The sequence below is a fragment of the Dermacentor andersoni genome, chromosome 5, assembly GCF_023375885.2.
Source record: "Dermacentor andersoni chromosome 5, qqDerAnde1_hic_scaffold, whole genome shotgun sequence".
Lineage (NCBI taxonomy): Eukaryota > Metazoa > Arthropoda > Arachnida > Ixodida > Ixodidae > Dermacentor > Dermacentor andersoni.
This window is the reverse complement of record NC_092818.1, coordinates 7122729-7146650: the sequence shown is the minus strand read 5'-3', so window position 1 is coordinate 7146650 and position 23922 is coordinate 7122729. Positions and strand designations below refer to the sequence as shown.

Genomic DNA, 23922 nt, shown 5'->3' with positions numbered 1-23922 from the left:
ACAGTCGGGTAGGCCGGACGGGTTTGTCCCGCTGCGCGTGGAAACATTTTGCGAGGGCGCTGCGAGCGAACTGGACGGGGGTGGAGACGCAACGTAATTCGCTGCGGGCGCCGAGGCCGGTTGCGTGCGTACGCTGTTATACTAATGCGTTATTTTCACTGCAAATATTGATTACCACATTTTTGCCTCGTATATACATTTCAGGCATGTGTCTAGTGCGTCGTCTTCTAGTGAGCGCGCGTTCGTTGCGCGGACGCCCAGTTTTTCTTGCAAAACGTCTGTGCGGTAATATTTCTTGTGGTTTTACTTGCATTGGTGCGCCTGCGACTCTTGTCGACCGGTACCAATTGTATTTTTAGCCAGGTGAACTGCCGTTTTTAACATTGTTTTCTGAATGTAACACGTAATTTTTGCACAGAGGCCGGCTATCTACAACATGAAGCTACGAAAGAAAACGTTATTGATATCGCGTCATTTGACGCGCATTTCTTGTTGGTGGAATATTGATCAGGGACAATGATCAAAGAAAACAATAATATAGTGAAATAAAGCACGTTCATGAACTGCGCGGCGCGAAGAGATGTAAATGACCAATGTACTTCTAGGTAAATCTAAGGGTACATAGTCATATATCTCCACGGCATGTATGCATGAGAGAAACTATAAAATATTCCAAATGCATTGATTGAAAAGGTGACAACTCCCGTCCGGAATAAGCGTGTTTCTTTTAAAAGCTACACCAGCCCCAGGTGAACCAATAGACTTTCCAAGAAAAGGAATCAAGGAAATTACTGGACGTTAACATGATCAACAGTGTTAGGGACAAGATATTGCCTATGTACTCAGACTCAATACGGGAGACCGGCAAGTCTACCGAAGTAATCTACGTGGATTCTCTGTCGATCTCCTTCAACGTGCCAGCAGGCGAAATTAAGTAGAAACATATAGTCTAATCAAATGGTATTCGCTATTAAGAGCGTATTCGACTACATAATTCACTATTAAAATTTATCAAATGACCGTATTGCGTTCTAATGTAAGGAATAACATCACTTTTGAAGCCTCGAAGGTGAGGGGCCGATGCAAGTGAGGACTCTTAGTCCGAATGATTGTGCTGCTGGAGAGTCGTGGCTGTTGCGCCGAGGCGCACCAATTCCTGAAGGAGTTAACGCGCTGGTGCTAATCGGTTCTGCTGAATAAGTTCACAGCTGTCATTTAATATAAACGCCCTGTTTTGGGACAGCCTGTAAATCGCCAAACTTGATTCAGGAAAGGAAAAAAATTTTTGACAGTCTCACCAGGTGTACAAGACTGTAACTCATGAAAACTGGGTGCCCAATGTAGTACCACACTTAACTTTTTCAACGAACATGGCATATCTACAAATATGTTTACGTGTATGTGAGGCATGCCGTTCCTTGAAATGCTTCAGTATTGTTGTTACGATAGTGCACCGGATAACTGAAAGCAGCCGTTTATTTTGGAGAAGTTGGTTAGTTGAGCGGACGTACAGTCGGCAACGGCATTGCATTGAAGGTATGAAATATAACATAAGCGTAACATGTTTTTCTCGTTAATCAGAGTCGAGAATAACTACTTTCGTTTACACCCACAGAAAAAGCTGAAGGACACAGCGACCTTCTCTCTTTTTTTTCTTGTTCTTCTTAATTGAACAAATTCTAGCCTTTTACGTCTGGCGATATGCTTATGAGGCACCCTGTTCAGTTCTCACCACCTGGGGTTTTTTAACACAGACCTAAACAGAATTACGAATCGAATTCCGTGACCTGGTTTGGACCCGTGAGCTCGAGTTTAGCAGCGCAACGCCTTATCCACTTTACAGCGAAGGTGTTAAGGGCTACTTTCCCCACTATCCCGTACACGTGCAGAAAAAATCCCGAACATAGCACTATACTGGGCCGACCCGCGGCGGAGGTGCAGTTCGTCATTAAGGGGCCCACATACACAGCTTCGCTGGTCATCCTTCACAGATTGGAAGGGCACTGAGTTTTATTGTTGTTGTTAAGAATGGGCTGGACATAAAATTTCACACGGCTTACGGGCCAACGATCAGCGCATATAATAGCCACCTAAAACTGTTTCCGGCTCCCGAGTGCCATCCGCAAAAAGAAAAAAAAAAGTGCCAATTACTCCGCTTTCCGTTGCGCAAGAAAGACGCAAACATGAATTGCATGTTGCACTGCAGTTTTCTTTTTATATCAGAGTACTTCCCGTAAATATAAGTACAGGGCGCCGGATGGGGCCGATATGTTTTATTCGTTTGAAGCGGCAAGCAAGACGTGTTGTCGTGCTGCGCTTCGCGAGACCTACCGATGAAAAATTAGAAACTGAAATAAAGGAAAGAAAGAAAGTCATCTATTCCTAAGGCATAAATACGTTTTATATCCAATTATGAAAACCATTTGGGCTGTCTGATGGCAAACAGGAGCGCGCGAAGCAGTACGAACGACCCCGTCGAGCAGAATCGCCAGCAGTTTCTAACGGCGCGACCTAGACGCGGCCCTATCCATTTCGACCGCATCGCCGCCGTAGCGTTTTCCGTCGTCGCGCGCCTCAGCGCTAATCCGCTCAGCCCACTCCACCGTGTTGTGGTACACGCCGTGACTGGTGCTCGTTGGGTTCACGGCGTGCACGAGAGATCTCGCCCTGCGTAGCTGGCTGTCATAGCGATGCAGTGAGGCGCCTCGAAGGGTCTGGTGACTTACAGAGCTCTCTGCGCCAGTAGTCGCCCTCTGAAAACCCATCGTCCCGATGCGTGCGAAATGAATTGATATACAGATGTGTTTTCATTGCCTGTCGTTGTAAGGCTTCATGCGGACTATGTGTATGACCTCCAAGAGGTTGTGTGGCTTTGATCGCTCTTGCCTGCGAGGGATGACTGTAATTCATGTCACCCACTCGGCCAACAACTCCGTAAGGACCAAAGTATAGGCGAAGGAACTTTTTAGAGCTGGTGTCCATACCCACACTTTATTTATCGCCTAGCTCGCACTGAACTTCTCTGCGGCGCAAGTTGTAGTAGCTGGCGTCCCTGCACTGTTGCTGGCTTATTCGGCATCGTGCCAACTGCCGTGCTTATACAACTCGTTGTAGGAAGTCGTCGATGTCGTACGTTTTGTACCACCAAACCGGGAGGTGTTTCGATAGAAATTTTCTGGGAATTGCTGTAGTTTTATCTCCGCTATGCGTTCATTTCTTGGGAAGGCAGTGTCTGTGCTCAACGTTCAGCTGTATGTATACCATCTCGAGTAACGCCTTTCTCAAGTCCCATTGTTCTTTATTAGTTTTCTTTTCTAAGCTGGACAGAGCCATAAAGAGGAGCCTGTGTTCTTTCGCTCACGAAGTTAGGTAAACGGATGATTACCTTATCTTTCTTAAATGAATTGATTGCAACCACTAATACTGGAAGTGTCCAACGTATTCAAAGAGCAAGAGCGACTAGTAAAGGGAAAATAAAACATTCACTCAATCGTAGCAATTGCTACAAAGGCAACCCATACGGTTTCCTCGAAAGGAAAGCCTCGCAGTTCAGGAAAAGTTCCTCCTAGTCCGGGACTCTAACCAGGACGAAATTACTTCTTTCAACCTTGCGGCTTCGTGAAGAACTATTACGCAAGAACTCTTGCCTTTGCTTCGAGTTGTTGCTGAGTTCGACTTCGCCCTGCCATCGACTAGCCGCCTGGTTAGCTCAGATGGTAGAGCGGCTGCCCCGGAATGGTGGTGGTCCCGGGTTCGAGTCCCGGAATAGGACGAGTTTTTCTTCAATTGCGAAGCTTTTCTTTCGAGAAACCCGTATGGGTGTCCTTCTGTAGCCATTGCTGTGATTGGGTGGGTGTCTCATTTTCACCTTTTTAAATACCTTTCAACCAACCACCGCTTGTGGCCGGCCAATCCTTGATATGTTATTTTATTTTAAAAGCACTTCTTGTTGGGCTAGTTGGTAGCTGTTCATTATAAAATATGAAGACGCCAAATAAACAGACACACATAAGAGAAGAGAATCCTGTCAATCCCCCAATCGGATTGTTTCAGAGTTGTGGGCAAGTACATAAGCAAAAATACAAAAATAGTACTGGACATACAATGCACGCACAAGTATGTTGATTGAAGTGAACATCAAGTAATATGTACGCAACCAATCACTCAAACGAAAACAAGAGCCGGTGCTAAACAGCTGTTTCAACGTGGGCAGTACACCATTCTAACGGGAAATGAACAACAACCAATTCATGTGAAGAATTGCACGCTCGCACTGCTTCTGGGAAAAAGAAAAACCGATACACTTCATTAGTGCGAACGAAATTATTCTTAAGTGAATTTACGATTGTCGCGCGTTAAGCTAGCGTCGCAGTTAAATATTAATGTGGGGTTGAGCTTGAATTGGTCACGTTACAAGAAGTACACAATTTTTAATTTCAGCGCTTTAGTTCGCCTAGACAATCACGAAGCAAGTGCGTTGCAGAAGCTCAATCGGGGAGTGTGTGCGTTCGCTTGCAGCAAGTAAACATAGCCCGCACAGCTTTCATTTGTGCCCGTTCAAGCGTAAAAATATTCTGCTTAGTGTACGGAAATCATGCAACGTTGGCGCATTTAAGCATTGGCCGGATAAGGCTGACGTGAGCAAAATGTCGTGTTTCATAGGTTGAAGAAGGTTAAAGAAGGTTGAAGCACAGTTATCTACTTTTGTAGGACCCTATTTTAAACATGTTTAAAAGATGGAACCAAGTATGAAACACAAGTGTATAAACGTTTGATAAAGTATAATCTCTAACTTGTTAAAGACTAAATAAAGTTGGCACTAGTGGCTTTTGCAAGCATCAACAATACATGTTATAATATAGCACTTGATGCAGATACGTGACATTAGTGAATCCCTGTACAGTACAGTTAAGTAAGAAATAAAAATGGCAAAAGTGAAAGGTGAAGTCCAACTGAAATATACAAGAAATTGCAATATGCACAGCGAAAAAGAAGATTACTGGTTTAGGATAGTAAAGCACATGCTCTTTTCTACAGAGCGAAGGAATGTCATTTGGATGTCTGGGTGAAACCGACACCTTCTATAAATGGCCACACAACCAGCATGCGAGAATAGATGCTCGAACATGGCCTGAATCGACAGCTCCATCGCTCTGTCATGCTCCAAACCGACGCGCATGCTGTGCTACGTCTGGAGCGGTGTTGCAAGTGGTAGGTCGCCTTTAATTGCGAGGGAATTTCAAGCCCCGGGATTCGGGCGGCATGGTGGTGGAAGGAACCGCACGGCTCGGCATCACTTGGGGAAAAAAAGTCACTGCTCGTGTGCTGCCAATGCAGTGCGATTTCACAATTTTAGCGCCACTCCTGTCAAACTCTCGAAAACATTAATCGAACAGGTCTAATTGATTAAGTCGATTAAAAATTGCTGTTTAACACTGAATTGTATGATAATTTATGCTGTACGTCCCTTTCTGCTGTTCGAGACTCATTCGTGACGTAGCTCTTGTTGATCTTAATTAGAGAGCATCTGACCTTTCTTTTATTATTATAATTTTACACTGTTTACTTTAATCCATATATTTATGTACTATGTATTTAATATGTCAGTATTCACTGCATGGTATAATTTCATTTGAAGTTCCATATATCATTGTATAAAGATCTACGCAACTCTTGTACTCACAATGTCCGAGGTACATTCATTGCACTACACGTATTTTACTTTCATATTGCTGAACTTTCTCATTCTTTTTCTCCTGTCGCAACTGTCAATGTTGTTAAATGGGTTGGAGAGTTCTGTCGAGCGGTCGTATCGACTACATTTTCTCACTTAACCCCACTTTGTACTGCTGTACACTGTACTGCAAACTGAAATAAAGCTTTTATTGATTGATTGATTCACTGAAATAAAGGGTGGACATCGTTGAAAATTAATCGTTTTGGGGGATGCGTTTACTCGATTAGTCGAGTAATCATTCATCGGTATTACCAACCCTACTTAAAACGATGCTTCATATTTGTAAGCAAAGCTTATTTTGCTGAAAGATCAGGGGACCTAATAGAAACTCAAGTGTGATATGGAAAACCATAAACTACGCCGTGAATAACGACGCTCTAAAGAATGTACTTGCTTTATGTATTAACAATACTCAGACTATGATCACATCGGTATTTGCGACGTTTTTAACGGAAACATAGCTGCCTCTCTTCCTTCATCATCTTATTGCATGGCCAACGATAAGTATGCGCACTTCATTATTTCAGTACCTGTAGTTCTCCACGAAAAGTAAACAAGTAAATCCAATTTCTAAAAAGTACGAATCCTTCTGGACAATTCGGGGTCTCGTTGTTGAAGAGATTTCCATGCGAGATGAGTTACGTTATGCGAGTCTCTCTTATGCGAGCGTACGCGTGTGTCGCCTCCTCGTGCTTGTCTTTTCGCGCTGCTCACGGTCAATCAACTAGCCCACAAAACGTATTAAAAAGCTGTTGTGCGAAACGTTGCCGAAATTGTATCAATAATTAAATTTTTTAAATTGACATTTTTCGTGTCATTGTCATTTTTAGCGCTGTTTTTATACATTATGTCGTTTTTTCGTCGAAGGTCATGGAATACAAAGTCACACCACTATTTACAGAAAGAGACAAAATGGTGTTAAAAAATTAACTGCTCACCGCCAAACTGTCACGTTTTGCCAGAGTTGTCGGCAAAACGTTGTTTCCACTATTTAATTATTTTCGTACCAGGTACAATATCTATGGAAAGTACGAGTATGGCTACATAAAGGTAAAGTCCAGAGTGGATCGATTGATATGTCTCCAAAAACAAGCAGTTCGCTGTGTTGAGAACCTTGGACCCCGCGATCACACGGCACCTTTTTTCATAAAGCATGCACTTTTAAAAATTAATCAACTGTACGAACTTAAGCTCGCTATATACATACGAGGCGAACTCGAGAAAAATTCACTCATTTTTTGTAAAAACCACCTCTCAAGTTACACCCAATACAATTTCAGGCATGACCATATTAGAGTTCCATTTTGCAGGAGCAACTACGGTAGAAAACAACTAGCATACTTAGTCCCATCCTTCATAAATGCACATCCTAACACGATCACTATCGCGCAAAACTTCACATCATTAAACTGCTTTAAAAGTGCCATGAAAAAATATTTGCTTTCCCTTTCTGATTGACATTGTGCTAATTGGTAATTTTAAGTCCGTTTCATTTTGTGCTTGTATATGTATAAAGTTTTTTTCGTGTTCATATTACTCTGTTGATCCTAAACTGTTTCTACTTAGAAAGTTGTACAGTGATTGTTGTATTTAATGCACGTATGTTTGTAATGTATGCTATGTATGTCTAATCCACGCTATTGATATGTGTGTATACTATCTGTATGTTATATGCTACCTCACTGTTGAGCAATGTATGGGTGACAGGGCCTTAGTCAGGCAGACAATGTACTGCCTTTAGCCTTGCCATCCAAGACCTTTACTGCGTGTCTAAAGCAATGCTGAATAAATAAAAAAATGAAGTTGTGTGGCAGAACAGTGTAGAAAAGAGACAATGACACAGTCAATGGCTGCGCTAAGCAGCTCTACTACAACGTACTTGTTCACGTGATCTACTAACTCCAGCCATGCATCTGCCCGAATGTTTACACAAGAATTGCTCAGGATTGTTCATCACTAGAACGCTGCTGTGCACTGCGGTTATGGTTATAGGGGACGTGGTGCGATGTGTAGTCCTCACGTCTGCGAGATGCCTGAGCCATGGAGAGAGGTGATGTGGAGGGAGCTTAAGCAGGTTGATCACGGTTGGTTACCCAGCACTTGGGAAGTGAGAAAGGGAATTGAAAGAGGGGGAGGGAACTGTAGACTTTACGCACACACACACACGCGCGCCCACACTAAAGCGTTGTTCGTTGAGTGTATCACAAGCTGGTCATCAGGCTGGTGCATCTCAAAAACCGCAGCAGCACTTTTGTGGCCTTGCACATCGCAGACGCACGAAGCCATCGTCCCAAGATCTCTTATTTGAGTAAAAGGTCTGTCGTGTATGTTCCTTAAGCTGTACGAAGGGCAAACAGCTCATCTTCGTATTCTGGGCCTTGAGTAAGGAACTCCACATACGTACGCCGGAATTACGTAACATCCAGGGTTTACGTTGGAGATTTTTGTGCGGAGAATTTGGCATACACGGAAGCAAGCGGCGTGTGTACGTTTTAGGTGGGCTGGATCTCGCAGGCGGGCACACAGGCAACCAACATGGCGGTGTCGAATATCTCTGAAGCCATGGATAAAACCCTTCTACTCTCTCCGCGTGATGTTCTAGCACAATTGCGCTTTGCAGAACAATTTACAGGCTTTTCTTCAATCAGAATTTAATTTCAAATATTTTGTGACCACCATTTTGCAATCTCGTAAAATAATATCACAACGCTAGTTCTTCATTCCTTTCTTCTTTTTTTTGGGGGGGGGGGGGGGGTAGTGTCGGGTTGTATTGCAATGTGGTGATGACGTTACTTGTTTTATTTGCCTGAGAGGTAACAACAGTGAAGTTCGTGTATTCGTTGGAAGATAACTCATGTGTAGCGAGAAGCGAAGAAGAATGTTGAGAATTACTTTGGCACATTTCGCGGTACGAGGCAATGTGCCTCAGTGACATGACATTCCCACGACGTTGAGCCAGGGATGACTGGGTCAAAGAAGCTGAAGACACCGTTTAATATATAGATAAATTAACTTCTCGGATTATGCGTGCCGGAACCACAATCCGATTACCAAGGGTGCCGTAGTGGGTGACTATTTTGACCAGGTGGGGTCGTGCACGTAAGTCCAAGTACACGATCGTTCTTACATTTGGGCCCCATGCGGCCGCGACGGCCGCGAATCCAACCCAGGGACAACGTGCCTACGTCACACTAAGCCTCGTCCTAAGCCACCACTAAGCCTCCGAGGCAGGTGCGCGCTGTGTTTATCGCTTGATCTTCCTTCTCGTGCTTTAAGCTAAATATTGCTACGTGACACTCCAAGAAGATAGCGGCCACAAAATATGGCTTACACTTTTGATTAACAGCGCAAGCGCTACGAGAACAGCGCTACGAGCGCTCTGTTCCTCTTCTGGCGCCTCTGTTCTTGCGCTGTCAATGAAAAGTATAACCTATGTTTTACCAACAAGCCCGTTCTACGCCCTTGCTAATTTCACTGAGGATGACGGTGCACCTTTCTTTCTTACATGTGTTGCCTTCCGTCTTATCCAGTACTTGCTGATGCCAGGTTTGGGAACATACCGCGTGATTTGTTTTCGGCCTACTCTATTTCCACGTAACAGTGTAGGTAAATTAACGAGAAATTTGATATGTTAACGCCGAGCTTCGTACGCGAACCCTCCCGAATGTCCTGCCCATAGCTGCTGCTGTCGGGCTCGTAGATGAAAACTGTTAACGTGCACGAAGGTGGGCTCCAACCTCGGCTCCCCAGCTCTGTAGCAGCAATTCGCGAGTCTATGGTAAAATTCTTGGCCACATCGCCGCGAGTGTCAGACCGCGCAGCACGGCTGCGCGCGCGTCCGAGCTGTGTTTTGAACAACCTATGCAGCGGGCATGAGGTTCAGGCAATACTCGGATGCAGCGCTAACCTTCGAACAGGACCACCTGTGTTGGAGCGAGAAGCCCTGCTGAACTACAGGTCTCGTCACTCAAAACTTGTAAAAAATGGGATAGTAGCCAGGTGCATGGGCATGGCAGTCTAGAAGTCTCGTCGTCATAAAAGGAACAGTGCTCTCGAGGCACAGGTACATCGATGCAGGGAGGCCGGTTTCAAGGACTCTGCCCTTGTCTCGTAAGCAGGCAAAATCCTCAGGAAGGTAAAGCCCTCCAAACGCGACTTGGAACAGCCAAGTAGCCCGGTAGAAAGGAGTAAAAAGTAGCGCTAATACTATGCCTTCGTTTTCTCTCACACGGCTTTTAAAAAGTAGGGGCCACATATGGTGTCAAAGTTTTGTTTTCGGCACACTAATAAAGTTGCTAAGGTGGCTGCAGCTGTCTAAACGCAGAGAGAAGGAATACCAAAGAGCACAGGCTGTAAAATAACATGGCAAGCTGGGTGAGTTGGCGATTGAATATGTTCCTAGGAGTGGGCAGCGCAACCCGGACGAAAGACAAAAGTAAGTGCGTTCGTGTTGTGTACTTCCTTTTGTCTTTCGTCCGAGTTGCGCTGCCTACCCCTAAGAACTGTAAAATAAGCCATCGAAAAAAACCCGTGGCCCTATAAGATTGCTGTTGTTTACCAAATCCCTTTGTCCCGCGGCCTTACCTACATAATAGCGAGGACAGGCCGATGAATTAATGAGAGGCTATCGGCGCAGCAGAATTCTTTAGACAAGAAGTCTACAAACCTGCCAAAGCACTGTTTCTAATCCGAGTGTAAATCGTTCTTTCATGTCGCAAAAATCCTGTTTATGCACAATGATAGCATTACAAGGGAAGCGGCGGAAGCATCTCACATAATGAGAAAAGGTAGTGGGTGTGTTAGTCAGCCTTTTGTAGCCTTATCTTTGAAGGAAATGGGCTTGTTGAACAGGGGTGAACAACCGTGTTAATCTCACCCTCGACCAGGAGGCAATGTTTTGGGAAGAACGAGCGTTTTCATTCGCATCGAGCTTGCGCGCACGCTTGATGTAAGGCTTTAAAAAATCCATCGTGCTTTTTTTTTTCAATAAACCAAGTTGTAACAGAGCCGTGTGTGTCCCATCCTATATTCTGTTGTCCGTTGCAGCGCTGCTTTTAAACATTATGGAAAACCACTAATTCGCCCAATGTGGCGTTCTTCTCCATCTCAAACTTAATCTGCAGCCCTGCACTGGGCCGACTTTCATAGCTAACACCTCACTTTTGAAGCGTATAGTCTGCGATGAACATGCAATAAAATAAATAAATAAATAAATAAATAAATAAATTAATTAATTTAATAACTTTCTCAGGTGTGTTACTTGTCTCGATGTATTAAGCGAACTACCACACGTACAATGTTTTAGACCTCTTGTTTACGAGCACACTAAGTTTTTGTCGGATAACGTTAATTTCCAGCAACACGCGCAGGAAGTAACCCTGCTTCCGGCCGAGAAATGCAGGGCGCGATCATCGAGAGGGGGGCTCCCAACGATATATATAGGAGGGTAGAGGAGGACGGTTCAATCTTTTGTCAGCGCAGAAGAACCCACGGAATGGGGAGGCTTGCCTCTTCTACCCACCTTTCAGACCCGCCAGTGAATACAAGGGAATGGCGGCAACCACCACCGGTCACAATCTGCGACGTCACCTCGTGGGTGTATCGAATGCATAGTATCGCCGACGAGTGAAAGCGCTACTGCTTCGAGCACTGGCCGTGGCGCGCACTCGCGACCGGGCCCACACTCGCGGCGGCTTCAGTGGCGACCCTGGCGGCTGCAGCGCGCGTTGCAAGCCGCCGAGCGAGCGCGCCCCAGTGTGCGCCCGACTGCCGTGGGCGGCGCTAGCGTCGAGTGCGGCGTGTGCGTCGTGAATGGGGCCCAGTGCCGCGGTGCACGTGCGCCTTGCTCGCCCAGCCCCCGGATGCGCCTGCGAAGTTATGGTCACGTTCAGTGCCGCGCTCTCCGCCCGCAAGAGGCCGCAGGTGAGCAGTATTTTGCGAGAAGGGTGTGCGCACAGCGTCAAGCCGTCGTATCTGTCGCACGTGTTTTCGTCATTTTCACCTCAATCGCCGTCCACGGTCGGTTACAGAGGTCGGAACAGAGTCGTTTAAAAGCTTCCAAGTAAACGGTGATTGGTTTTCGATCACCGCGTACCAAATGCGCCTCTACGAATCTTTATTGCTGAAACTTGCTCCAGCTTTATCCGGCGCCCCTCACTACTCAAGCTAGATAAATGGGATCCACAATAGCTGACTTCAAATCCCAGCCTTCGTGACACAAAGGCACATGGAGACTAGTTAAGAAAGAGTAAGAATATGACGCACTGCTCCAATTTAAACTACGCTATTCATTAATCATGAATGTGAGCCAACTAGTTCGTCTGGCGTTGGCGCACTCTTATTACGCCGACAAGCTGTGACCGAAGTCGTTCGGCATGTGACGTCAGCTTTGAAAGCGCTTGTTTGCCCATAGGCTGAAGCCGACTGTACTGTTGTGCTTTTGAGAACGGCTCTACTATAGGGTTCACCGCCACCACCCACGTCTAGCGGGTTCAAGCTGCACATTGTGCGCGTTTTGTGCAAAGCTCAGCAAGCTCGATGGCTGTGTAGATTGCATACTTATGAGAAAAGCATTCCAATGACAGTTTATCAATTTATGACGTCTTATTTTACTTAGTATATTAGTATATTGTATTCGTACTTCTTTTTAAATGTGCCTATCTAATCTCCCGTTCTGCTCGGCATCAGACAGCTCTAGTAATAACTGTGGTTCGGCGTATTTACGTCAACATCTTTAGTGATCATGAAAACTGTGATTTCTCAAATAGGAACATTCAAGAACAGTGCACAAAATATATTAAATAAGTGTGCAGCGATGATCTGCATAGGGAAGGTATATTTATTTTTTCCAGCGTTCAAACAGCGCTTGATGACAAATTACCAAGGACACTCTCGGCCGCTGTCAAGTAGGCGTCCTTCTCCAATATCAGAATAGCGAGTTACTAATCCATCCGGGTTTTGCTTCTTGCCTAGGGTGACGGGTTCATATTGCGTGAACTATTTCTTGAACAATGCTAATAAGAAGAAGCAGCAGCGGCAAACTTTGTCCAAGGTGCACGGCTTGAATATATATGCCGAAATTTCAACCTGCCCTGACGTAGAGTTCCACTCTCGAAACTGTGCGAGTAATGAAGTTTCAGTTTTAATTTATGACAATGCCTCCATTCATCATCTTTATCAAGTAAGAACTGGTCCATTGATCTTCCATCTTCTACTGATATTTATATACAGTATGTAAAGAAAAAGTGTGTCCTTAACCCAGTGACTCGAAGTGCTTGAGTGATAGGATGCACAAAACGAGGACATTTGATTTGTTGCGGCCGAAAAATCGGAAAAAAAAATACCATGTTTCCGTTTCGTGCTTCCTGTCATCCAAACACTTTTGTGCTCCGCTTTGTACAGGTTCGTAACTTATGCTCGCTACAGAGACACACTAGTTGTTCTAGTAACCGTTGCTTGTTATACCTTGCGCATACGTTCTTTTCGAAATATCCGGCAAGCGCCTTCATCCGTTCTCCCTTTTTTTTATGCTGTGGCGATGTCGAGACTAATACTGGTCCACGAACTACGACTCCCAACACTTGTGACAGAGGAGAAGACTGTCAAAAGGAAATATTACGCCACCTGCGAGAGCTAAAATGGCAATCTGCAATGCTCACTAAAGGCCGATCAGATTTACTGACCGCCATCAATAATATCAGTCAAGCACAGCACTCCTCCAACTTAAAAACTCAAACCTGCCGATGCCAGATGGGGTGCGCTCGACACCATTGAGCGTGATCGCCCAAGACGCGATTATCGCGCAGCCAAATGACGACGTGCGCTCTCGGGTTGACGACCTTGAGGCTCGTCATGACAACCTGGCCATCCGGACAGCGTCGAGGTGTGGAGTCAAGCAGAAAATAAGGTTGTGGGCCTACCGAAACAGAAAATTTATCAGAATTTAGCTAATGATATAAGCGAGCGAGCACACTGGCTGGGCGGTCAATACAAATAAAAGAAATGTAGGTGACTAACTGTTTAATTCAGTAGATTTAAAATGCGTGAGCGCACTTACCATGAGTGCAGTAAACTAAATTTAAATAACAACGGTTGTAGAAAACTCTCCGACGACGCGCCATGCTAGGAAAAGGCTGATGACGTCCACGAAGGCGTTCCGAGCTTCAAACGTCGCCAAAGTTTACGTGAAGGATATGTGCTGCATTTATGATGCGCGAAGTGATAGTTTCCGGGAGAAACCGCGCCGGTTCTCCCATCATCCTAACCGCGATGATGCGTCACAAGGCATAAGCAATGCCCCAGCCGATAACATGCGGGCACTCGAACTGAACTTGCGTCGCGTAACGTAGCAGTCCGTACAGAGAAGTTGCAGTGGTAAGTCATCGATATCTTGCCTTCCGGTGTATACTAACGTAAGCAGCGCGATGAACAAGTGGGATCAGCTCAAGTCTCCTGTGTGGGCCTGTGATGCAGACATTACTATAATAACAGAAACATGTTCAAGTCCGAAAGTATGCACTAACGAAATCTTTCACATTAACAAAAATTACGATGTGTATAGGTATTATCTAGAGGGTAGACGTGGTAGCGGCACGTTGATTGCCGTGTCAAATACAATTCTCTGATTTAGCGTTGATGTCATGTCCGATCTTGAAATATTAGCGAGTGAGCATTTCACTTAAACATAAAACGGTGACATTAGGAGCATGCTACCGCTCTCCCAACACCACCGCGACGTTTGCTGACGAGTTGCACGATGTCATTCCAGATATTGTCTCGTGCTATTTTGCATGACCGGTGACGGTCTTAGGGTACTCCACATTCCCTAGTTGACATGATCCGATGCTTTTCCGTAAAGCCTTCTTCTACTTAGTCGCATTAATTCTTAAGCATGTCAACATGCTTCCATTTCAGACAACTAGTGATGAGAGCTACATGAATTTCGTCTGGTTCATCTAATGCGCTGGCTTTTATTTTCTTTACGCACCCAGAACTTGTATCTCCTATAACCCCTAGGTCTTAGTTATCATCCGCTCACCTATTTTAACACCTCTGTATCATTTCCTCTATACGTGTCCAACTTAAAAGCAACAAAATTTGGCATTACGAAAGGGCTCGTTTTGACCCTATTAACGAGAAACATAACAAACGAGCGTCCTTTTATCTTGATGATTTCCACCCTGAAGACGTTCAGAAAAACTGAAAATTATTTGCAGCCAAAACAAGTGAACTCGTTGAAGCGTATGTATCTGCCAGGCAAATATTATATAACTATAATGACGCCATAGTTCCCTGATACTCTTAAATGGCTCTGCAATAATAAAAAAAAAACGGTGGCTTTTACGCGTAGCAATGCCATGGAAGAGTACTGAACGCCGGGAGGCTTATTTCAAAACTATAAGGAGGATTATCGTAGTGCTGTCCTTGTAGCTAAGCAGTCTTTCTATTACTTTACCTTATCTAACTTATATATTTACACAAAAATTCTGGAGTGTTGTAAAAGCTGAACAGAACCATGTGACTACCCTGAACGATAGGTGAACACATGCCGCTTGATCAGTGCCCGTTAATGTTTAGGGTATTCTTTAACAACTCTTGCTCTCATCACCAGACTGATTCTTGTGCCGTTTTTTGTTGGAATTTAGTCCCGGTGTCTGCGGTTAGAATACAAGCTGCCAGGATTTCGAAAATTGTTGACTGATTGAAACTACTGTGTTCTTGTATCGTAGACAGCGTTACCTCGAAGATTTTAAAACTAAGATATAGTCTGCAATAATCTTTACTAAGCTTTTCCAGCAGTCACTTGGCTCCTTGCCATATCAGTGGAAGATTGGGTTGGAGTTCATAAATCTGGTAACGCGCACTCCCCGCCTAATTACAGACGTATTTCATCAACGAGCATTCCTTGTAAAATTATGGAGCATATACTATATGCAAATATTTCTGAATTTGTATGTTCCTAATAACCTGTTGCGACTGCTTAATACGGCTTCAGAGGAACGTATTATGTGAAACTTAATACGGTTTACACATCGCTTGTACGCTCTATACTGGACAGCCGTTCACGAGCTGACTGCATGCACCTTGACTTTTCTAAAGCGTTTGAGAAAGTAAGTTATGCTAATCGTATGGTAAAGCTTTCAGCACTTATCGTAGATTCTAAGCTGCTTACCTGCATATAATTCTTTCTTACTAATGGTTCTCAGTACGTCATTGGTAAAGGTCACGTGTCATACACACGTATCTACACGTGTCATATCTCATTCGCCTCAGAGCTTTGTTTTAGGTCCGCCGCTTTTTCTAAAGAGCGTTAACAATTAACGTTATGTTTTCTCTATAGTACGTCGTTACGCTCACGACTGTGTAATATATCGAAATATTTGTAATGAAAAGGATGAACAAATACTACTGTGGGACCTATATTTTTTATAGGTTGGTGTGATTAATGGTTGATGGAATTAAACGTTAGCTAGTGCAGACTGGTCTCCAGAGAACTTGGGCGGCTGCGAGTCTACGAGCTTAGTGGTATACTCCTCTTGAACAAGTTTCTTGTTATCGATATCTTGGTGTCACTCTATCCTCTCATATAGCATGGAAAACACACATTAACATAATAATTATTAGTGCTAACGGAATGTTAGGATTTCTATGTCGAAATTCTAGTAACTTGCCCACCGCGCTAAAATTGATTCTATAAAAAAAAAAACGCCGCAGGCTCTATATTGCAATACCCCACTGCTATCTGGGATCTTAACCACATGAGAAGTTAGCATCGAAATCTCTTTGTTCAGAGCATATACGCCTAAAACAGTGTGCCTCGCTATGGGGATTGCTGTTTTACAATGACGAACGTGGCCGCTTTGGAAATTGAGACATTGGCGCCAGTCCGTTGGCTTTTTGTAAAGTTTGGTTGACAGATCATTTCTGGTTATTGACACTGTAACATCGAGGACGTCAATTTCTGAAGTTGAGTGGTTATGTGAACACCGAATGCTCGGATGAACGCTATTGAAGGCAGCAACAATGTTAGGAAATGACGATTCGCCATGGGGCAGAAACGCGTCGACAATGAAACGCCTATAGTATAAAGGTTTTAGGGTGCAGTTTCAAGAAACCCTAAAACTGCGCAGAGCTAAAGCGTGCATTCATGGACCGCCAGTACCATAAGAAAATTATTGATGACGCAATAAAACAAGCCAGGAAATTGAAAAGGGGAGATATTCTCGTCAAGTCAAAGCCGGCGGTGACCACGGCTGCAACTAACTTTATTTTGACACACTCAGCGTCACTTCCGAGTGCTTACGCCATTCTCAAACGGCATCAAAATATTCTAGACCAAAGTGAAAGACAGAACAATTTTTCCAGAGGCACCGCAAGTAGTGTACCGCCGTTTAAAAAAAAGATTCGCGATTTGGTCCCCTCTTCTAAAATCGGCGCCCGCGTACCTGCAGGTTGTAGTCCATGCAGCGAGCCACGCTGTAAAATGTGCACACATATGCTAACTACAATAACAGCGAAAAGCTCGGCTTCAAACTCCGCGTTCCACATCAGAGGCGGCTTCAACTGGGACGCCATTTATTTGCTTGAGTATGGTACGGGCAACCTACAGTATATCGGCCAAACAGAAACGCCGTTTGGAATCTGATTTAATAATCATTGTTCTCAAGCAAAGTATTTCCCACATCTCCCGCTGTCAAAACGCCTATGTAATACTGGACAGTCTTTTGACGGTATTTGCGTGACCATACTGGAACCTGGTTTTCCTTCCCACCACGATCGTTTAGTCCGCGAATTTTGCCCGATATACAAGTTCAACGCCCTTTCTTATGGTATTAACGAAAACACCGGAAAACTAACCTGCGTCACTAATTTAGATTGACTAGCTTAATACATCTTCTTGTGCACGTGGACACGGCGGGCTTTTGCACGAGGCTTTTCTATGTTCGGGAGGTTTATATTTGTGCCCGGCGGCTGGCAGCTATACGGCTATGGCCTAAGCTGCACGGGTCGTATGATGACTGATGCTGCGGGCTGATGATGCCCACTGCAGGGCAAAGGCCTCTCCCATACTTGTCCAACTACCCCGGTCATATACTAATTGTGGCCATGTTGTCCCTGCAAACTTCTTAATCTCATCCGCCCACCTAACTTTCTGCCGCCCTCTGCTACGCTTTCCTTCCCTTCGAGTCCATTCCGTAACTCTTAATGACCATCGGTTATGTTCCCTCCTCATTACGTGTCCTGCCCATGCCAATTTCTTTTTCTTGATTTCAATTAAGATATCATTAACTCGCGTTTGTTTCCTCACCCAATCTGCTCTTTTCTTATCCCTTAACGTTACACCTATCATTCTTCTTTCCATACCTCGTTGCGTCGTCCTCAATTTAAGTTGAATCCTTTTCGTAAGCCTCCAGGTTTCCGCCCCGTACGTGAGTACTGGTAAGACACAGCTGTTATAAACTTTTCTCTTGAGGGATAATGGCAACCTCCTGTTCATGATCTGAGAATGCCTGCCAAGCGCAGTGACGCAGTCCACGTGTGCGTTGTTAAATCTATCCGTGTGTTCGTTTTCAAATCCGGCTTTCTGCTGCAGTGCGTAATGCAGCGCTAGCCTTCATCTTTTACTCGTGTGTAGCTTGTGTTTCTTTAGCACCGCATGATTATGTGATTCCATGTAGTGACGTTGCCTATCTGCTGTGTTTTCTAGAACTGCCTGGCTATTTTTCAATTTTTTTTTATTTACAAATACAGCAGGCAGCACAGCTGCCCAAGCAGGAGAGGGTTACAAAAGGTGAGTTCGCAAAGAACGCTCAAAAGTATTGCATTGTTGAATGTACATTAGTACACTCAACAACACAAGCAGGCAAGCGGTTCCATAGTTCGGTTGCGTCGGAAAAAAAAGGAATTTTGTAACTGTTTAGTTCTGGCATAATATGGCCTTATCACTTTTGTATGGTTTAATCTTGATGATCTTTGTGGTGCAGAAAGTAAGTATCATTCACGTGGCAATCCTGTTGTGATAAAGCAAGTACAAGAATTTCAACCTGGCGATCTGCCTGCTTAACTGCAGCGGCTCCACCTTATGTGGCCTTAGCTTATCAATAACAGATGAACGTTTTCGATAATCAGATGAGATTAGCCTGGCAGCATGACGCTGGATGCGCTCCACCTGTTCGATGTTTTTGGCATGGTACGGATCCCACATCACAGACCAGTACTCTGGACTTGTCGAACCATAGTGCGATATGCTTCAGGTTTTACGCTTGACGGAGACCCTTTCAATTTCCTCCGTAGGTAACATAACTTCTTGGATGTTTTCGAGCATATATCGTTTATATGCATATCCCATGTAAGATTGTAAGATTTTAATTGATCTTCTTAGTTGTAATTGTCATTTATGCATTTTTTGAAAGATTAATTTTCATTGCCCTTTGTTCGCACCAGTCCGCGAGTTTACGTAAGTTAGTATTCAGTAATTGCTGGCAGGAAGAATTCTTAAGGACAGTGTAAATAACGCCGTCATCGGCAAACAATTTGACAGTGATACGTTCATCAACATTTTCTGCAATATCATTGATGTATATGAAAAACAACTGAGGTCCGAGCATTGACCCCTGCCGTACAACGGACAGAACCTGTAAGCACTCAGACCCAATTCGACCACATTATGCGAATTGTCTGAGATTCTGTAGGTATGCTTGCAACCAATTGAGAAGATTGGCATCCCAATTTCTTTTAGTTTTTCAGTAAGCAAGCTGTGGGATACACAATCAAATGCCTCTGATAAATCCAGGAAAATTGGATTTATTTGTTCGCGATTTTCAATGGCCAGGGAAACGTCATGAATTACTCATAGCAGCTGTGTTGTTGTCGGCACATTCATACGGAAACCATGTTAAAATTTACCAAGGAAGTTGGCGGATTCAAGGCGTTTGGGTACATGGTGGGCTATTATGTGCTCAAGCAACTTGCAGCACGTGCATATAAGCGAGATAGGTCGGCAATTTCCAGCATTCCACTTTTCACCCGACTTAAAGAGAGGCGCGGTTCTGGCAATTAACCAATCACTCGGCAGGCAACTTTGGTCAAGTGAGGCATTGAAAATAATGTGAAGGTAGCAAGAAATTGTTTCAGAGTACCGATGTAGGAAAGCGTTAGGAATACCGTGGACGCCACTTTCTTTTTTGTTTTGATATTTAGTAGGAGTAAGTGTGTGTCCTCGCGGCTTAAAACCTAACTCGGCATGTTAGGAGGACAAGGAAAAGCGTTAACGTTGGGGTGATATGCCGTGGTAGAAGTCTTTGTAAATGGGCTCTGAAAAGTAATATTGAGTTTATTGGCAGTGTCTTTGAGATTTGAATTAACATTACCATTAATACGTAGTTGATCGACTGTCTGCATAGTACCACACAGAAAGAGCCAAAACTCGCCAGGTGGGTCTTTCCTAAAAGGAACAAGGATTTTTTTCGTAGAATCTTTTGCGGGAACTCCCGAGTTTGGAAACGAGATCTTCTTTTAGATCATGCATGTCAGTATTCTGAACCTTCAATTTCCGCTTCTGTGCTAAGCGGCGTTTTAAGTGTATAATATCCTGGTTGATTCAAGAATTGTGATGAGGTGCAGCGGTGGCGTAGAGGTACAACACCCGCCTCGCGTGCAAGAGGTCCGTGGTTCGAATCCCGGTGCCACGCAATTTTCCACCGGATTAAAGAAAAAAAAATCCGCGTGTTGATAAAATTGCATAAACAGTCCTGGAGTGTGGCCTGATCCCGGTGACCAGAACCGGTAACGCACTCCCTCACCAGAGCAGGATTGGCCACCCTGGTGCAGCACTTGGCCACAACCTCCTATATGAACACAACAATCAAACCCCGGCCCTCAGTCCCCAGCAGCTGCGACGCAACTGACCATGGCTGCGGTCAGACCTGCGACGCTGCAGAGGGTCCTAAGAATCCCTGGCTCCGTACAGGCCGCCATTGGAATATGAACCTGGCAACGTTTAACGCTAGAACGTTATCTAGTGAGGCGAATGTAGCAGTGCTATTGGAAGAATTAGAGCGCAGTAAATGGGATATAATAGGGCTCAGTGAAGTTAGGAGGCCAAAAGAAGCATATACAGTGCTAAAAAGCGGGCACGTCCTGTGCTACCGGGGCTTAGCGGAGAGACGAGAACTAGGAGTCGGATTCCTGATTAATAGGAACATAGCTGGTAACATACAGGAATTCTATAGCATTAACGGGAGAGTGGCAGCTCTTGTTGTGAAACTTAATAAGAGGTACAAAATGAAGGTTGTACAGGTCTACGCCCTTACATCCAGTCATGATGACCAGGAAGTCGAAAGCTTCTATGAAGTCGATCATAAGAAGTCGATCAATGAGTTGGCAGTAAGAGGGAAAATGGAGGAATTCCAGATCAAGCTACAGGACAGGTATTCGGCTTTAACTCAGGAAGAGGACCTTAGTGTTGAAGCAATGAACGGCAATCTTGTGGGCATCATTAAGGAGTGTGCAATAGAAGTAGGTGGCAACTCCGTTAGACAGGATACCAGTAAACTATCACAGGAGACGAAAGATCTGATCAAGAAACGCCAATGTATGAAAGCCTCTAACCTTACAGCTAGAATAGAACTTGCAGAACTAAATGAAAGGCAAGACCTCTGCACAGCTCTCAATCAGCTAGATGGAAAGCCGTTCACCTTGAACAAGATCTTGGGATCATGGCCTCGCATATCACAGCTACAAAAGGCCACAAAAGCGCTGCTGCGATATTTGAAAGCGACCGGATTGAGTCAGCGTCTGTGATCCGGACTGAGTGACCGACTGATATCTCCAGTGGACTTTCTCTCTCTTTTTTTTTTTAATCTTTCCGTCCCCCTTTCCCTTTCCCCAGTGTAGGGTAGCCAACCGGGCTCAGTCCTGGTTAACCTCCCTACCTTTCATTTATCATTTTCTCTCTCTCTCTCTCTCGAAGTTAATCAACAAGCGTAAGACAGCTGACATAAGGAAGTATAAAATGGATAGAATTGAACATGCTCTCAGGAACGGAGGAAGCCTAAAAGCAGTGAAGAAGAAACTAGGAATCGGCAAGAATAAGATTTATGCGTTAAGAGACAAAGCCGGCAAAATCATTACTAATATGGATGAGATAGTTGAATTGGCTGAGGAGTTCTATAGAGATTTATACAGTATCAGTGGCACCCACGACGATAATGGAAGAGAGAATAGTCTAGAGGAATTCGAAATCCCACAGGTAACACCGGAAGAAGTAAAGAAAGCCTTGGGAGCTATGCAAAGGGGGAAGGCAACTGGGGAGGATCAGGTAACAGCAGATTTGTTGAAGGATGGTGGGCAGATTGTTGTAGAGAAACTGGCCACCCTACCCGCCGTGGTTGCTCAGTGGCTATGGTGTTGGGCTGCTGAGCACGAGGTCGCGGGATCGAATCCCGGCCGCGGCGGCCGCATTTCGATGGGGGCGAAATGCGAAAACACCCGTGTACTTAGATTTAGGTGCACGTTAAAGAACCCCAGGTGGTCAAAATTCCCGGAGTCCTCCACTACGGCGTGCCTCATAATCAGAAAGTGGTTTTGGCACGTAAAACCCCATAATTTTTAAACTGGCCACCCTGTATACGCAATGCCTCATGACTTCGAGCGTACCGGAATCTTGGAAAAACGCTAACATAATCCTAATCCATAACAAAGGGGACGCCAAAGACTTGAAAAATTATAGACCGATCAGTTTACTGTCCGTTGCCTACAAAGTATTTACTAAGGTAATTGCAAATAGAATCAGGAACACCTTAGACTTCCGTCAACAAAAGGACCAGGCAGGATTTCGTAAAGGCTACTCAACAATAGACCATATTCACTTTATCAATCAGGTGATAGAAAAAATGTGCGGAATATAACCAACCTTTATATATAGCTTTCATTGATTACGAGAAAGCGTTTGATTCAGTCGAAACCTTAGCAGTCATGGAGGCATTGCGTAATCAGGGTGTAGACGAGCCGTATGTTAAAATACTGAAAGATATCTATAGCGGCTCCACAGCCACCGTAGTGCTCCATAAAGAAAGCAACAAAATCCCAATAAAGAAAGGCGTCAGGCAGGGAGATACGATCTCTCCGATGCTATTCACAGCGTGTTTACAGGAGGTATTCAGAGACCTGGATTGGGAAGAATTGGGGATAAGAGTTAATGGAGAATACCTTAGTAACTTGCGATTCGCTGATGATATTGCCTTGCTTAGTAACTCAGGGGACCAACTGCGATGCATGCTCACTAACCTGGAGAGGCAAAGCCGAAGGGTGGGTCTAAATAATAATCCGCAGAAAACTAAAGTAATGTTTAACAGTCTCGGAAGGGAACAGCAGTTTACAATAGGTAGTGAGGCACTGGAAGTGGTAAGGGAATACATCTACTTAGGACAGGTAGTGACTGCGGATCTGGATCATGAGACTGAAATAATCAGAAGAATAAGAATGGGCTGGGGTGCGTTTGGCAGGCATTCTCAGATCATGAACAGCAGGTTGCCATTATCCCTCAAGAGAAAAGTTTATAACAGCTGTGTCTTATCTGTACTCACGTATGGGGCAGAAACCTGGAGGCTTACGAAAAGGATTCAACTTAAATTGAGGACGACGCAACGAGGTATGGAAAGAAGAATGATAGGTGTAACGTTAAGGGATAAGAAAAGAGCAGATTGGGTGAGGAAACAAACGCGAGTTAATGATATCTTAATTGAAATCAAGAAAAAGAAATGAGCATGGGCAGGACAGGTAATGAGGAGGGAAGATAACCGATGGTCATTAAGAGTTACGGAATGGATTCCAAGGGAAGGAAAGCGTAGGAGAGGGCGGCAGAAAGTTAGGTGGGCGGATGAGATTAAGAAGTTTGCAGGGACAACATGGCCACAATTAGTATATGACCGGGGTAGGTGGAGAAGTACGGGAGAGGCCTTTGCCCTGCAGTGGGCATAACCAGGCTGATGATGATGATGATGATGATGATGATAATGATGCTTGGTTTTATTTCGCCGGACGGGAATAAACCTATTCATGCATTCAGCTACCGTAGCCCTAAGCCTGTTCCAAAAGTACGAGGCGGCTGCTCCGTGTTCGAAATCCGGAAAATTAATACGTAAAATGTCAGAACCGATTCGTCATCTACAACCGTGAAATTATGA

At 44.5% G+C, this 23922-nt stretch overlaps 1 protein-coding gene across 5 annotated transcripts in view; it reads left to right on the top strand.

Moving 5' to 3' along the window:
- nab (NGFI-A-binding protein homolog) overlaps nt 1-23922 on the top strand; it is a 941120-nt gene that overhangs the window by 534676 nt on the left and 382522 nt on the right. The window contains exon 1 of one of the 5 annotated variants that reach the window (XM_072288149.1): nt 11512-11659. The exons of the other annotated variants lie outside the window; for them this stretch is intronic. Coding sequence (XP_072144250.1) covers nt 11599-11659 — 61 coding nt within the window. The 5' untranslated portion in view covers nt 11512-11598. Of the gene's footprint in view, nt 1-11511; nt 11660-23922 lie in introns of those variants that run through there. 5 annotated transcript variants of the gene reach the window in all.